Source organism: Chelonus insularis, unplaced genomic scaffold (genome assembly GCF_013357705.1).
Source record: "Chelonus insularis isolate UGA/USDA-ARS -01 unplaced genomic scaffold, ASM1335770v1 contig_137_pilon, whole genome shotgun sequence".
Taxonomy (NCBI): Eukaryota; Metazoa; Arthropoda; class Insecta; order Hymenoptera; family Braconidae; genus Chelonus; species Chelonus insularis.
The window spans coordinates 5,908-22,038 of NW_023276377.1; the positions used below are offsets into that span (position 1 = coordinate 5,908).

The 16,131-nt window shown below is 28.6% G+C and overlaps 2 protein-coding genes and 1 long non-coding RNA gene across 4 annotated transcripts in view; 1 reads left to right on the plus strand and 2 right to left on the minus strand.

The window, feature by feature from the left end:
• LOC118074633 (uncharacterized) lies at positions 1 to 13,157 on the minus strand. Its single transcript, XM_035096011.1, has 8 exons — positions 13,150 to 13,157; positions 11,773 to 12,217; positions 10,581 to 10,823; positions 10,233 to 10,467; positions 7,578 to 7,808; positions 7,240 to 7,517; positions 1,585 to 1,920; positions 1 to 1,518 (listed from the first exon to the last, which is right to left on the minus strand). Exons 1-8 carry the CDS (start codon positions 13,155 to 13,157, stop codon positions 1,477 to 1,479), a joined length of 1,818 nt encoding a protein of 605 aa, XP_034951902.1. The 3' UTR covers positions 1 to 1,476.
• Positions 12,100 to 16,131, plus strand: part of LOC118074631 (phytanoyl-CoA dioxygenase, peroxisomal-like) — a 25,349-nt gene continuing 21,317 nt past the window's right edge. Inside the window, exons 1-2 of the mRNA XM_035096010.1 lie at positions 12,100 to 12,250; positions 13,545 to 13,611. The gene's annotated coding sequence lies outside the window, so the exon portion shown is untranslated. The remainder of the gene's footprint in view (positions 12,251 to 13,544; positions 13,612 to 16,131) is intronic.
• The window catches only part of LOC118074632 (uncharacterized), a 16,730-nt gene continuing 14,167 nt past the window's right edge, over positions 13,569 to 16,131 (minus strand). For both annotated transcript variants that reach the window (XR_004691220.1, XR_004691219.1), the window contains exons 2-3: positions 13,896 to 14,094; positions 13,569 to 13,757 (exon numbers count right to left, since the gene is read on the minus strand). This is a non-coding gene — a long non-coding RNA (uncharacterized lncRNA). The remainder of the gene's footprint in view (positions 13,758 to 13,895; positions 14,095 to 16,131) is intronic.

The following is a 16,131-nucleotide window of genomic DNA, read 5'->3' on the forward strand; positions in this document are numbered from 1 at the left end:
TATTTTTCTGATAAAGTAAAAAAAATAATAATTTTCTTTAGTGTCTATAATAACTAAAAATTAACAGTTTTGGTAATTATCTAGAAAAGGTTGCACCCCTCCGATTTCGTTGAAATTTTAGTATGTTATGAGTCCAGTATCGTGCAATTAGAGACAGGGGTAATAGAAAATTTAACATTCCATTTTGAACCAAGGTTTTTTTTACGTAAAATTACACGAAAATTCAGAAAAGACCATTCGTGGAAAAAACATGTACACGTCATTGTGTTTTTTTGTTATATACAGTTTTTGCCTGCTCGAGCCCGCACATTTTAACTAATAACTTCTTAAATATTTAATAATCGACAATATTTTATAGAACATTTTTTATTTTTTACAGTGCAACGAAGATTTCTGTCACCGTATTTTTCTTATCTTCGACCTAATTTGAAGATATTTGATCGCAAAAAATTAAAAAAATCGTGCTAACTATTTTACAGTTACTATGACATTTTGTTGGTATTACAGAATATTTTGCAATCGATTTCAAAACGATATCTTAACGTAATATCGGAAAATTTGATCATTGTTCTTTTTCTCCTATGTATTACATCATTTGTAGAGATTGGAAGCCTTTTTTCATTGTTATTTTTGAAATTTATCAATACTCTGCTACTATTTTGTCTCTTTTATTCCTTTCAATGTTTAATTTAAATATTACAACCACTGAAAAATTACAATTATTTGATTCTCCAAACGCAAAAAAATACTGTAAGGTACGGTTTCCGCGCCCTATATATATATTCTTGTTCAGTTTAATTTTTTCTATAGCATACTAAAATTTCAACGAAATCGGAGAAGTATAACTTTATTTAAAAAATTATCAAAAAATTTTTTTTCAATACTATAGAACTATTTATATAAAAACAAAAAAAAGATTGCTACTCGAGAAGACGTTTACTTTGCTGAGGTTGCACTTTTCTCCTTATTATTTTAATATCGATACACTGAAAATTATGAATTAACAACAACAGTAACAATCAATGTTTACAGATGTGATATTCTCCAGTTACATAAATATATACTTAATTTTACTATTTTCATTTCATTAAATAATAATAATAATAATTTATATAATTTCAAGTTTTGTAACGAAATCTAATATTATTAAATAAATTATTTTTTCTTATTTTAACATTAGTTGAATGTGATTATAGAAAAATATAATTTATAGGATATGTTGTATAAGTTGATGCAAAAACAAATTATAATTATATTATTTTGTTCAGTATGAAGAGCTGCAATTAAACTGAAAATACCCTTATGACTATTTTTTGGAAAATATTTTTTTCATCATACACGCGCGGAAAGTTCACTTTTCCATTAGAGAAGGGTTGAACCTCCCACGCAGGTATGACGAATAATCATATTCAGCCCTAAGGAGGACAATCAAACTAGCTTAAACCACATATTTACCTCCCTCGTCTTCGGCTCGAGTTATAATTTTACACGTGGTTTGAGCTCGACTACTTTCCTTCCCTAGGTGTGAAATGTATTATTAGAATTATTTTTAAGTATTTTTGAGCTAGATTAAGATGAAGTTACCAGTAGGGGTTGTAATTGTAGAGTATTATCTTGATTTTCATTCGATTTTCTCTTGTCCCGAATACTTATTAAATTTCTATGTCCTGTGTCTTTTCTTTTTTTTCTCCATTTTCTTGACATTCTGAGATTTTTGGTATCGACAGTCTTTCTTCTTTCAGGACTGCTACTGCTATAAAGACTTCTACTGAAATTCGTATTGTCATTTCTTCTGCTCGATTTATTTAATTTTATCTCATTTTCTTCGTCAATACTGCTCCAACTTGCTTCGCTTTCACTCCCATTTTCGTATTTTTTTCTGACGTCATTTATTGCTTCTCCATTTTTTCTTTCTTCACTCTGTAAGAATTAATTGTTTTATAAAAAACTGGGCTCTATTAAACACATCTATATAAATGAAATTAGAGAGTCTGTCTGTGATTCTGAGAGAACTGCCTCAAACTTAGCTCAAAAATTTATTTGCGTGTTATTAAAACGTAAATGATCATTTTTAAAATTTTTGTCTGTTTGTTTGTTTGTCTGTCCGAGGTAATTTCGGAAACGGCTGAATTGATTTTGATGAAACTTTGCAGACATGAAGAGGTGAATGTCAGGAGTAACATAGGCTACTTTTTATTTATTTCAATCATTTATAACAATTGAATTGGTACAAAATAATTGAAAACGGAATCTATGTAACGCATTTATTTCTTTCATCCGAAAATTTTTCCTTCTACGGAAAAAGAATTACTTACAATTTAAAAAAAGTAGAAACGATCTTTTTTTGGTTATAACAAGTGATTTTGTAATGTAATTTTATTGTACTATACTTAAGAATCATAATCGATCTATTCTGATGTAAGCAATTATAAAAATTATGGGAACAAAGTGGCGGGAAGCGGCTAAAATATAACGTAATGATTATTTTTAATTTCAAGCTCGAGAGAATTCCTTTATAAATAAGTTGTTCGATCTATGACAAATCAATTAGAAATTGATAATTAAATGTGGATTTATAAATAGGAAAAAATTGATCTTATAGTGCAGTTAATATGCTTTGAAAAACAGCAGAAATTGAAAATCCGTAGAACATTAATCGATTTAATTATTTGAGTCGTTTTTAGTAATAGCAGACGACAGTATAAGTTAGGGACCACATGGCAAAATGAGATTTTTTATTTACAAAGAGATCGCTTCTATTTTATTCAATATCTTAAAAACAACGTATCGTAGAACAGGACATGGTGTACATAATTTTAAAAGGTTTTTATGCGGAAATGAAACTAGTCTCAACTTTCTACTACTAATAATTTTCGAGATATTTGTTCGAGAACACTGTTCTGTAAATTTTATGTCACCGTGAGAGAACTCAAAGTCACATGTTACATAAAATGTGAGTCTCATGTGCCTCACATGTAACTTACAATTTCCCACTCATAAACGTAACACTGAGACGTAACGTTTTTATGTTCTTGTTACGTTTCAGGAAAATATAACTTTAATGTTACTTATCGATAACAATATTGTCCCGTTCTCAGTAAACACTGATATATCGTTGTAATATTGATGTGATGTTACTAATGTAACATAATTATATTGCCGCAATGTAACATGAATGTAATATAGATGTCACTATTTCCTACTCAGAAATTAGACAATGTCAGAGAAGAGAGACTAGTCTCTCTTCTTTGACAATGTGACATCACTTTGTGATATAAAGTGATATACTCGTTATATTGCATAAAAAAAATTGTTTAATGATAAATGTTGCTAACATCATTAAATTATACTTATTTTATCACAATTCTGTATTTTTTTAGTTGAATTTAATTTTTTATTGTAAATAAATATTTTGCCCACAGAGAGATTCGAACCTATGACTGTCTATTCGTCTATTTTAGTACTTGATATCTCAACAAGGATGTAGGTCGACACATGCAAATATTTTGATTAAATGAAAAAACCCTGAGATGCTAAATTCAGGAATAATTTATATTAAAAAAAGTATGCTGATACAATATTTAAAAAAAAGATGTTCAAACTTTCACTGTTTTATGCGTGTATCCGTTTGTACAGCTCATCACATACTGCTCTCGCTACCTTTTAATTTCTACTCTCACACTTTATAATTTTAACTGAAACTAATACGCATTTACTCAAAACAGTATAAACAAAAATACACACATTCTACACATTCTTATCTGCTATCATTCCAAATACTCATTCTTAGTAACTATAACTCCTTTTAATTGAATAGTATGTCTCTACATTCGGCTATTCTGTAGATTGTATCGCTTCGATACACCCTAGTTGTCATTTTATTCATCATTTTCGTATTCCACAGTAGGTTCTTTCCATTCTTCATCGTTGAATTCCACTTCTGGATTATCAGTCTCGTAGTCAGGATCTTCTAGAGCTGGCTATGGCTTTATGTGATCGGCTGAAGCATTTGTACAAATGGGTCCTTCATGCTCACCTATTTTTTCAACTCGATATCTGTTATTTCTCATACCTGAAGTTACTTTATGGAGACCCAAAAACTTAGGATGAAATTTGAGTCCCGTCCCAAACTATGTTCTTCGGATTACTACAATGTCGTTAACCTTGTAATCATTTGCTTTTTTATATCTCTGATTGAAAGTCTCTCTGTTTTCTTTGTAACACGACGTTTCATTGTAAGAATCGTCCGCCTCATATCCCCTCGGTATTTTATTAGTTGACTGAGAAAATAGTCGGCTGAAATGTGACACTTGAAATTGCCTTAAAGTTATTATGGGAGGTCACGACAAAATTACCGACTGACCAATTTAAAATCAATGAAATGATTAATGGTTGATTAAAAATTCGAATTATTGGTGAAGGCGTAGTTAAACCCTTCGCCCTACTCTTAATGAGGAAGCAATGGATAAACAATTCCTTACCAGAAGCTTCACTCGGTGGTTGTCTGTCTAGTTGAAAAGACATCCATCGGCATTGCTTGTTGGGCCGAAAAGACATCACTGTATTTTGTGAGTCTTACAGTTAATTATACAAAAGCAAACGTTCGTGAAGTTTGAGAGAAGATCTATTGTATTATTGGGTTTATTCTCACTGTTAGGGAAGCAGTTGGTGGCCAAAAAAAATCGTTGGGAAAAGTACTCAGTAAGCCTGGATATCCAGCCGTTAGTGGTAGAACAGATCAACGACAGCTACAAAGAGAGCCATTTGCTGACCCTCGATGTAACGTGGAACGTCACTCGTAAGCTTTATTTCTATTTCTGCTAATGGACCTACTATTATGGTATAGCGAGCGTGTGTCGCGTAATTTTTATTGTATAATTTATTGAGTGATTAAGGAACGCTGTAGTCAGGAATTTTGGCAGTGACACGTATTTATCGTACTGTATCTCCAGATCTCCTTTGAGACTGGAATTGATTATTTCTTAGACTCATGAGTAGTCATTTGATTAACGATTGATTGATCTAATTATTTGATTGATATTTTATTGTCTTATATCTGAGAAACTTATTGTACAATCTCGCTGATACTTAATTAACTGTTGTAATTAAATTAAAGTCACGCTGGTAATTATTCAGTTTAGGTTGCATACGCCCGATTTCCTTGAAATTTTAGTATGTTATACAGTTCTTTATGCTGAATAAGAATATATATACATATATGTATATTATGCTAATTAATTTGATATATATATATATATATATATATATGGGGCGCGGAAAACATTCCTTCACATACTTTTTCAAGGTTGAAAGTTCGATAATAACGTGCATTAGATTTTATCTCAGTAGCACTTTATTCGATCATAATGATGTCATCACGCAAGAATTTGCACAACACATGATTTCTTTATTTACATTTTTTTGTTATTGTCTGCTTCTATGATTTGCTTCAACATTTTAGTCAAAAATTTAGAAGTATGATATATATCATTAGTTGAAATATTGAAGCGAATATGATCACATAATATCAATTGTTGGAGCTTGCTCCAACTAACTAATTATATTTAATGTTGGAGAGAATTGAGTGTGGGGCAGAGGGGGGTGTTAAAAAGCTAGTCTAAATTTTTAACAGCCCCTCTCCAACATCAAGTATTTGCAAAATACCAACTATTCAAGATAGTGTACATTTCCCAATTTTCAAACTTTAAAAATTATGTGAAGGAATGTTTTCCGCGGCCAACATATATATATGTATATATATTCTTATTCAGCATAAAGAACTGTATAACATACTGAAATTTCAAGGAAATCGGGCGTATGCAACCTAAACAAAATAATTACCAAGACACCTATTAAGTCACAAGTTTACTTACAAGAACTCAAAATTTACTATCGAACAAAAATATTTTTACTTATAAATTTTGAAACGTGGGCTTGTCACTTTTTGCACTTAGATTTAGTGAAAAAATTGTCTCCGTGTACAGTCCACATAATTTCTGATTACCGTCCACCTGTAATCCATGTTTTATATTTTTCCCACTAGCTTACCGAAGTCAGAACAGACATTGACTGAAAAATCAGTGAATATTGATTGATTTAATTTTGCAGTTGAAATAAAACAATTATTTAAAACAGCTGTATTATATTCACTGATTTTGCAGTCGGTGTTATTATTTCTACTCTTTCGTTTTTAGACAGTAGCTAATCAATATTAATTTTTCTAGAACAAGATTTAATGGTTATTCACTAACTTGAATATTTGATAAGAATTATTATTTATTATTAGTACTATTTGAATTAATAATCCAACACTTGATTAACATAAAGTACGAAAAAATATTTACATCTAACATCGAACGAGCGTATAGAAGCCAGCACTCAACATCTTCAAAATCAAACAATATTCATTGTGGGTAATACTTGGATGGTGACCGCCGGGGAACACCACAAAACGGTAAAACGTCGCAGTGAATTTTAATTTTTATAAAATCTTAAATTCATTTATAATATATAGAATATGGACTGATGCTGAGGTCTCAAGGACCAAATCAAGATCTTATTAACACAGAATCGGTATCGTCCTTCATACTGATGATTCTGAATGTTCAGAATATTCAGTATTAAATTAAATACGAAAATTTCACCTCGGGTTCTAGAAAATATTACTAGAATTCTGAGACACTTTTTTTGGGAGTGAGACAATTTCTCATACTTGCTGATCAATAATATTAGAACAATGAGGTTGAGATAATTCTGCGCATTCAAAAATTCGAATTATGCTGCATTATATTGAATATTCAAGCGGGCTAAAGTCTCGGTTTCGTTGCGCGTGTAGGTTAAGCGGTCGTAAGTTCGAATCTCCTCAATAGCGTATTCTATATTAAATCTTACTAGATCATTACTAAATCAGCCTTTTCCGCAATATTTGAAATATGTGTGCGTAAAATTAGCACTTAATATACATGCGATATCTGACGAAAATAAATAGTCGATTGTAGAAATTCATATCTTTATGTTTTGAGACATTTAAAAGGTTAAAATATGGATGTATGTAAGTATGATTGTTGATCAATTCGATAAAATTAGCATCAATATTAGTAAAAAGTTCTTTTTGATTAAATAATACTTAAATTTATTGTAAACCTTGAGTATCTATTGACAAGACATTATCAGTAAAATTTATGTTGCTATAACTGCTTACTCCGTAGTGCATTACTAGGTGAATAAATTTTTACCTACCAAAGAGGTCGTTTTAGAAATGAAAGTAGATGTTCCAGTGGTTAGTGTTGTATCCGTTGTATCACTACTTTCACTATTAACTCTTATTCCAGTAAACAATAAAGCTCCTTCTTCTAAAGTGCAAACACGAATAAATCGTTTACCCGCTGACCAACTGTCGGTGGTATTCTTCGAATTTCCTCTGGTCATTTTTTGAACTATTCCTGTTGTCCATACACTTGCGTCACTACTTCCTGTGCTACTGTCGCTCCCAGTACTAATGTGACGCCAACGTTTTTCTAAATAAATTATCATATTAATATTGTAACAGAATATAATAAATAAACCCATTTACTCACTGTCATTTATTCCAGCAAAATTACTTGAAGTAATACCCAATCTTTTTAATAAAGGACTACCACCTTCTGGACTTTCTACGCTGTGTGCGTGAGTTATTAATATTCTAGGACTTCGTTTTGAATGATCTAATGCTAATACTTGACTTGGCTCACTTGCAGTGTTTGATGATTCGCGATAACCCATGAGATTGGTGATACTTGCGCTCGTTCGTACTAATTTCCCACTTCCTACTTTAATTTAAAACAAGTTTCAATTAGAATCTTTCTGAAAAAAAGTTATGTTTGAAAGAATAAATATCAAAAACTGTTTCTTTCGTTTGATAAACTATAAAATAATATCAATTCAAAAAACTTTGTAATAATTTTTTTCTCATTACCAAAGAGTACTAAAATCTAAAGTTAATTAATAGAAATGAGAAAATAAATACCCTTTAGGTGTGTTATTTCAATACATTCCACACATCTAAAATTTGAAATACCGCTAGTTTTTGAAATTATTGATTTCTAGGAATGAATAAATGGTATATTGACTGTTTATAGTTATAGGATTTTTTAATACATAATATTTTCATTATTATAAATTAGCAAATATTTTTTTTCCACGGAGAAAATTTTTTTTATTAAATGTAAGTGCAAAAAGTGACAAGTCTACGTTTCGAAGTTTAGAACTACTAGGGGATCTTCATCAATTTATGTATAAAAAATATGTATGTATAGATAAATATATATGTATATATAGTTATAAACAACATGTTTATAATTTATATACCGTTATATCTTTGAAGTGAAAGATATTAGATATGCAAATAACTTTCTACCGTTTAATGAAAAACGCCTTTACTAAAAGGTTACGTTCGAATTGTCCGATATGAAATGTAATAATATAAGTATGGACATCCATATCGATTGTGTGTAGAAAAATTTAGAAACGATGTGAAGGACAAAGAACGTAGTGGACAGCTGAAATCGTATGCTGATATAGAATTGAAAGCATTATTGAAGGAAAATTCGTGCCAAACGCAAGAAAAATTTGCACTCATATTACAAGTGACTCAACAAGTAATTCCAAATTGTTTAAAATCATTCGAATTGATTCAGAAACAAGGAAATTAGATTTCACTTGATAGGTAAAAAAAGTGAGTTTTTACATCGTATAGTTACTGGTGATGAAAAGTGGATCAATTTTGATAACCCAAAAAGGGAAAACTATGAAGACCACCTGTCCATGCTTCAACATTAACAGTAAAACCGAATATTTTTGGAAAAAAAATCACACTGTGTATTTGGTGGAATCAATTTGGTATTATATATTAGAAGTTTCTCAAACTGGGCGAAATAATTACTAGAGCTCTCTTTCGAACATAGTTGTCGATTTGTTTTGTTTTGTAAAATTTGAACCTGTTCTGGTCGATGGCACATGGCCTGTTTGAGAAGCACTTTACATCATATGGAGATACTAAAAATTGGGTCGATTCGTAGATAGCTTCCAAAAATAAAGAATTCCTTTGACGTGGTATCTGAACACTGCTAGAAAGATGGAAAAAAGTAATAGCTAGTGATGGACAATACTTTCAATAAAATACAATGTACTGTTATTCTACAATAAATTTTAAATTTCCAATTAAAAATGACGGAAAATTATTTGTACACCTAACGATGTTTTTTTAAATAATAAAAATCTGTAGTTCATAATATTTACTTTTCCAAATATAATTGATCGAAAATTTATCATTGAAGTTTCTGTAGTAATAATTACTACATTGTACAATGAAAAGATATAAAATTAATCGATTCCTAAAAAGATTGGAGTAAATTCGTAAAAATATTCATTTTTGACATTTATATGTAAAAAGGGTTCCATATTTAATTGACAAATTTACAACATATTTATATATATAAAAAATTCTAAGAATATTTATGTTGATATAGAATCTTGCTTTATTTGAGTTTTTAATATTTATTAAACAAAATTTTTAAAAATATATTTGATTTTTTCTAATGACAAAATCATTTCTATAAATAATAAGTTGAATATTAGATATTTTTATTCGAAAAGGATGTCTGACTTTCTATCGTGAATAAGTTTTCGAATGAGATGAAAAGTATACTTTAAAACCAACATAAAGCGACTCCGTACTATGAACAAGATTCGATAAGTGATGAAACATCATATTTTAATCTTATTCAATCTTTTCGATGCATTCATTCCTATCTATAAATACAAGAAATAAAATATAAGAATCGCATCAAAATAAAAGAAAAAAAATGTGCTGAGAAATTAAAAAAAGTTATCAAAAGTAAAGTCGTATGACTTTACTTGAAAATCATTGAATAAAATGAAAAAGTGTCTTAAAAATTATTAAATAATTTTTTTTTCTCTACATGAGAAAAAAATGTCAGAAGATACGACAAATCAGAAAAGTCAACAATAATCATAACTCTCTTAAGTTGACTGAAATCAGTTGAACATTCATAATCTCGATATTTGTCCATGTGTGCTATCACTAACTGAAATACTATTTTTAATTAAAATAACAAATTATCATAACAGAAGTTTGACTATCATTCAAGCTGACAATGTGAGAGTTTCATGGAGTAGATAGTTATGAAAAATACTTTTCATTAATTACGAAGAAAAAAAGATATTCGAGTTACCTGATTCAAAAGTTGGAACAGGCAAAGTATTATATGATGCAGCAGGTTGAAGTCTATGATTAAAATTGTTAATATTTCCACTTTCAAAACCTATTCCATTTCTTGAATTTGCTCCTAAATTTAAGAGAGCTTCACTCAGACGTCTTTGGAGTGGAGGAAACGGAAACAGAGATACTGGTCCGCTTCCCGATGGTCTTCTAGAACCTGCAACGCTCGGAGTTCTTGCTTGAATTTCCTGATAAAAAAAAATTATAATTCATCTTGGTAAAAGACATAAAAAGAGACGATATAGTAAGAAGTAATGAAAATGAAGGAAAATCAAAGAAAAATTATTTATGATGGATTTACCTGCTGCAATTCTGACTTAGTCACTTTTTTACGCCAGTAGTTCTGAACAGAACGACGAAGAGTTCGTGACTTGAGGCCGTAGAGTAAGCCGTTAATCGGTGGCGAACTAGCTAGTAAAAGTGAGGCCAAGGACACGAGTTGAGGATGTACGTGGAAACGACTTGCGGCACTGCAAGCTTCCCACAGGATGAGACCACAATAAGGAAAATAAAGTAGATAGAGTGATCCAACTAATTGCATGACCTAAAAATTTTTTAATACAGTACTGTTGTTCAAAGTGATTAATCTTTGAGTAACATGCTCTAATTTTTTATTTCATTAGAAAATTTTTTAGAAATATAATGGTTCATTCATTAAGTTGCTATGATTATTTTTGTTTGTTTTTTTTTTGTTTTTGAAAATTTCAATCACCATGTTCCAATTCATGGAATATTTTGCATTATAATTGATACTTTGGTATAGTTTTTCTTTTCAATTTCTCATAAGGTTGAAAAAAATAAAAACATTGTTTACAGATTTTGAATAGAGATAGTATATTTTTTGAGTCATTTGTTAAAAAATGTAAGACAAATAATTATTGTGGATATAACTTGTTAAAGTATTTATTCATTAACTTAATAAAGTATAGAATTTTTTTACGTGATAGAGAATAGTAGGTGGGAAAAGATAATTAAAAATGATAAAAATTTTAAAATACCTTAAAGATGGAAAAAAATATATGATATTTAAACTTCAAATCTATCACCAAAGTACTACACATAAGACTTTGACGTAACTGTATTAAATATTCACTTAATACATTCTTATCAATATTCAGTCGTTACTTAGTTATAAAACGCTATTAACATTGTAGCAAAGTTGTTGATAAATTAAAATTAATTAAAATATTAATTAATCATGAAGAAAAATAGAAAATGTAAAATAACTGAATAATTCATTTTTACAAAGACGTTCTTGGGGTGATTTTTTCATTAATAATTTCATTCATTTCAAGATTTTTTAGTTTTCTTCTGATTATTAATAATTACTTTTTAAGTAGTTTTTTCTATTTCGATAAGATGAAATAATGAATAAATAAATTTGTATTATAAAATGAATTTAAAGATAGTCAATTTAATAGTAAATATTAAAAACATGTCAATGAAGGATTAATTAATAATTAATAAATTAATAAACTAAAAGAATTACTAACAGTACTGGCAGCACTATGAAATTTAGGTGGACCTCCAGCAGCTGGTGTAGTTACAGTAGGCATAAAAAATGGATTTCTCTGATGAGTAATGGTCACCTGGGCACTGAGAGTGACTTCATAAATTGCACTAGCTATTCGATGTCGATGATAACGAGCTATTCCAAGAACTCTAAGATTACAAATTGTTACTAGAATAGCAGGAAGAATTAAGCCCAGAAATACATAAACGACAGCATAGATGATATTAGCAATAACTTTAAAATCATGGCCAAAGTCAGGAATACAGCAACCAAAGTGCGAATTGTATTTGAAAGGAGATACAGAGCCTGAGAGTGGTGGTAGACAGAGTAATAAAGCACCCGTCCAGGATGCAGCTAATCCCAGAATAACTCTTCTTGGTGAAACCACTGCGGTGTAGTGAAGAGGTGCAGCTATTGCATAATATCTGTAAAAGAAAATTTTCAGTTAATTCTCTTTGGTAAGATATTTTTTGATATTTGTATATCGACAGTGATTCTTTACGTTCCACTTTAAATAAGTATTTCTATATTGTTGTTCAGTAAAAAAACAATTTAAGTTTGGCTAAAATAAATATTATTAACAGGCACGAAAAATTTTAAGTTACACTCGAATGATTTTTTCAGTCTATAAAATCATATTGTAAATAATTGATTTCATCTTTATTTATCTATCAATGAAGGATTTACCATAATGAATTTTTCATTTAAACAGATCCGAATATAATTATTATTAAAAAACAACTTTCCGTAAAAAAAATTAGGGACTCGTAATTGAGTAAAAATATTTTGCAGTAGATATAGTCGAAATAATAGCATTGAAAATTATATAGAACAGGTGTAAATAGATTCTAAAAGAATCAAAAGATGAGAAAAGTCTTTATAATTCAATTATGATAAAGTAAAATTTCTAAACCATCTTAAAGTAAATATTATGTAATATACTATTAATTTCTAATTTTAATTTTAGAACGAAATACATAAAAATTGAAAAAAAATAAAAATATGAACTTTATGACATAAATATTAATTAATTCTAAAGAAAGACAGAAATTCTTGACGATTAATCTTAATTTGATGTTTTTTCCACAAGCACTGATAAAACTAATGAAAAGTTTTTTTTTTAACTAGATAGCAATTCCAAGTACAATAAGAACATATATAACTGATCATTTTTCTACGAACTAAAAACATAAAAAGTTCAAATATTAAAATTATTTTCAAAAAAATTCGTAATCTTTGACGATTAGTTCGGAAACAGCACCAATATAAATTTATATTAAAACTTAATTTTCTGATATGGAATTCATTCTTTTTATAGCTTTTATTTATTTATTCTAAGTATTTATGTCTATAATACAGCAGCATAGAATTTGGAATTTGTTTGATTGAAATAAACTTCAATTCATTTTCTAACAATTGTAAAGTATGTTTATCACGGCGATGAAGTTTTTATTGAATTATATTATTCAATTTCGTACAATTTAAGCAATACATTCGAATTCTTGCAAAATGATATTCACTAACTAGAAAAGAATTATTATTGAATGAAAAAAACTTTTTTGTTGAGTTTTAAATATGTAATTTAGATTTAAAAAAATAACAAGCTAATTAGTTTTTTAACAAATTTTCAATGGTTTATTATTTCTTATTTGGTAAATGTACATATGTTAAACGAAGTATTTTGTGTAAAGTTTATACACATATGCATGTATTGATAAAAATTTACTTTCTGAGAAAGTGCCATTTTTCTAGGTTTATACTTGATTACCTGTCACCATTAAGTCCAGTCACTGTCCACAGAGCAACAGGGTGCAAAAATGTGAGTAAAAATCCATGTAGCATACACCAGGTACTAGTGATAGGCCAAAAGCCGGTCGTAGATATTAGAAAAATAAAACAGATAGCGAATTCTACAGCTCCAAGATGAATTAGGAGAATAGTGTTAGAAGTTTGTTGTTGTTGCGTCTTTAAAATATGAATAAATTATTAGACAATAAATTTTTTTTAAAAAACCAGGAAAATTGTGAAAAACTGGCTGAATAATTAAACTTTTTCTTATCAATTATGTTTTTATTATGCGATTAATTAAAATATATTATTAACCTGCTTGCCAAGGCCAACTACTACCAGAAGTACACAAGCATTAAGAAGGAGACCCAGAGTAGAGACTATGATAAGTGGTATTCCAAACATCCAAAGCCCCATTCCTCTATTTCCTCCGGGTTAGAGAAAACTTTCAATTTAATTTTTCATCCATTTTCATTTTGGTATGCGTAAATATTTGAATTGCATTTTTATTTTTCTGAAAATTTTAAAATAATCCTTTTTAAGAGTATATTTTATTCATCTAAAATACTTATTTTCAATATTGTGTAACAGAAGCAATTAATTTACAAACAGTGTTATATCTATATTCTTGATGTCTATATTTTGTATTAAAATAAATATTCAAAATTTCTTTGCCAATTAAATGTTTCTCTATTTTTCTTTTTCAATTTAACTTTTTAAAAAAATATTCAATTTTGTTGATATCGCGATTGATTAATATTTATTTATAATTGAGTAAAATTAGTTAAGTGAATTGCACTGTTTCAATTGGGAGATAAAAATACTTATTTATTAAGAAATGCTATAGTTTCGAATCCCAAATATTTAATCTTTTTTTTCATAATAATAAAGATATCTCCGAAAAATAATAATTATTTCAATCCATAGATGGAGACATTCATATATTTTACAATATAATACTTATTGAAAAATCGTTTACTTCTAAATATTAACATTTGGAATGACGCTTTTTTCAATAATATCATAAAAAAGATATTGACTAATCTTTTATTAACACTTTTTATGAAGCGAAATGCGTCATGTTGTGGGCACTTAGATTATTTTATTGTTCGTATTGAGAATACAAGGTAACCACATTTTATTCATATTTATGCATATTAAACATACATATAAATATATTTAATGTATATGATGTATGTTTACTTAAATCTGTCTTCAATACTTGATAAAGATTTTTTACATACATTATAATAACGTCATAATAATCTCATCAAAAACAGCCCCCTCTTTCTGGGCTGTACAAAAATGTGCGCCAAACATAAATAACGACAATGATGAAATGACAAAAAGTCCTAAAATAATTAAACGCCAATTATTTAAATCTACAAATCAACAATATTTAAAATGAATTATTTTCTTTGGTTTTTTTTTCTCTAAATTTAGTACGTTTAATGACGCAATAAACATAACAACCAAAAACTTGGCGTGACTGTTAAGATTTTATAAAAGCATGAAATTGTGAAAATATTAAAATATTTAAGCCAATTAATAAATAACAGTTACGCCAAGTTTTTGGTTGTTATGTTTATTGTGTCATTAAACGTACTAAATTTAACCGAAGAAAATAATTCATTTTAAATATTGTTGATTTGTAGATTTAAATAATTGGCGTTTAATTATTTTAGGACTTTTTGTCATTTTATCATTGTCGTTATTTATGTTTGGCGCACATTTTTGTACAGCCCAGAAGGAGGGGGCTGTTTTTGATGAGATTTCACCATTTTTTGTACATATCAACTGAAAAGGTATTTTATCTGTTCAGAAAATATTTTAATTATTTGTATATTCGCGCTTGAGCAAAATTAACTTGTTACCAGACTTTATAATCTGTTAGTGAGAGAACTTCATAGCAATTAAAAACTTTGATCACCAACTTGATAAAAAAAACGTATGATTGCTCCATGAATAAACTCTCATTTTCCTTAATTTTTGTGCAACGAAATTTTTTCAATTTCGTATATTATGAATGAAGCAATGATAATACTTCATAGTATGCTTGATCGAAAGTCAACGATCGCTTTCCGAGCAAATTCTTAATTTCAGCCCATGTTTATGTTATAATAAGAAAAAAATTTTAAATTTAAAAATTATAACCTGCAAAAATCATCTTATACTTTGTATAGAGACACGGTAGTGCCTCGTCGTGACGTAAGGGTTAAATGGCGGCGATTTATGCTTGGCGCACGAGACACTACCGTATCTCTTGATAAAATAATCAACTTGTTTTTTATTTTCTAAACAAATGATAAATACATTAAAGAGAAGAATGACTATGTCTAATTATATGAGCTTTCAATCTTCACCACTCATCATTTAAAGCAATTTTTGATACTCCTTCATTTTCGCACGTGAGGTTGGAATTTACAATAAAATTTTACTATTTTAACATTAGAGATACGTAAAATGTTTTATTTTTCAAATTTTCATTATGTATTGAAATGATTACAGATTTTGGGATAATTTTTATTTAAAACTTTTTTGATTATTTAAC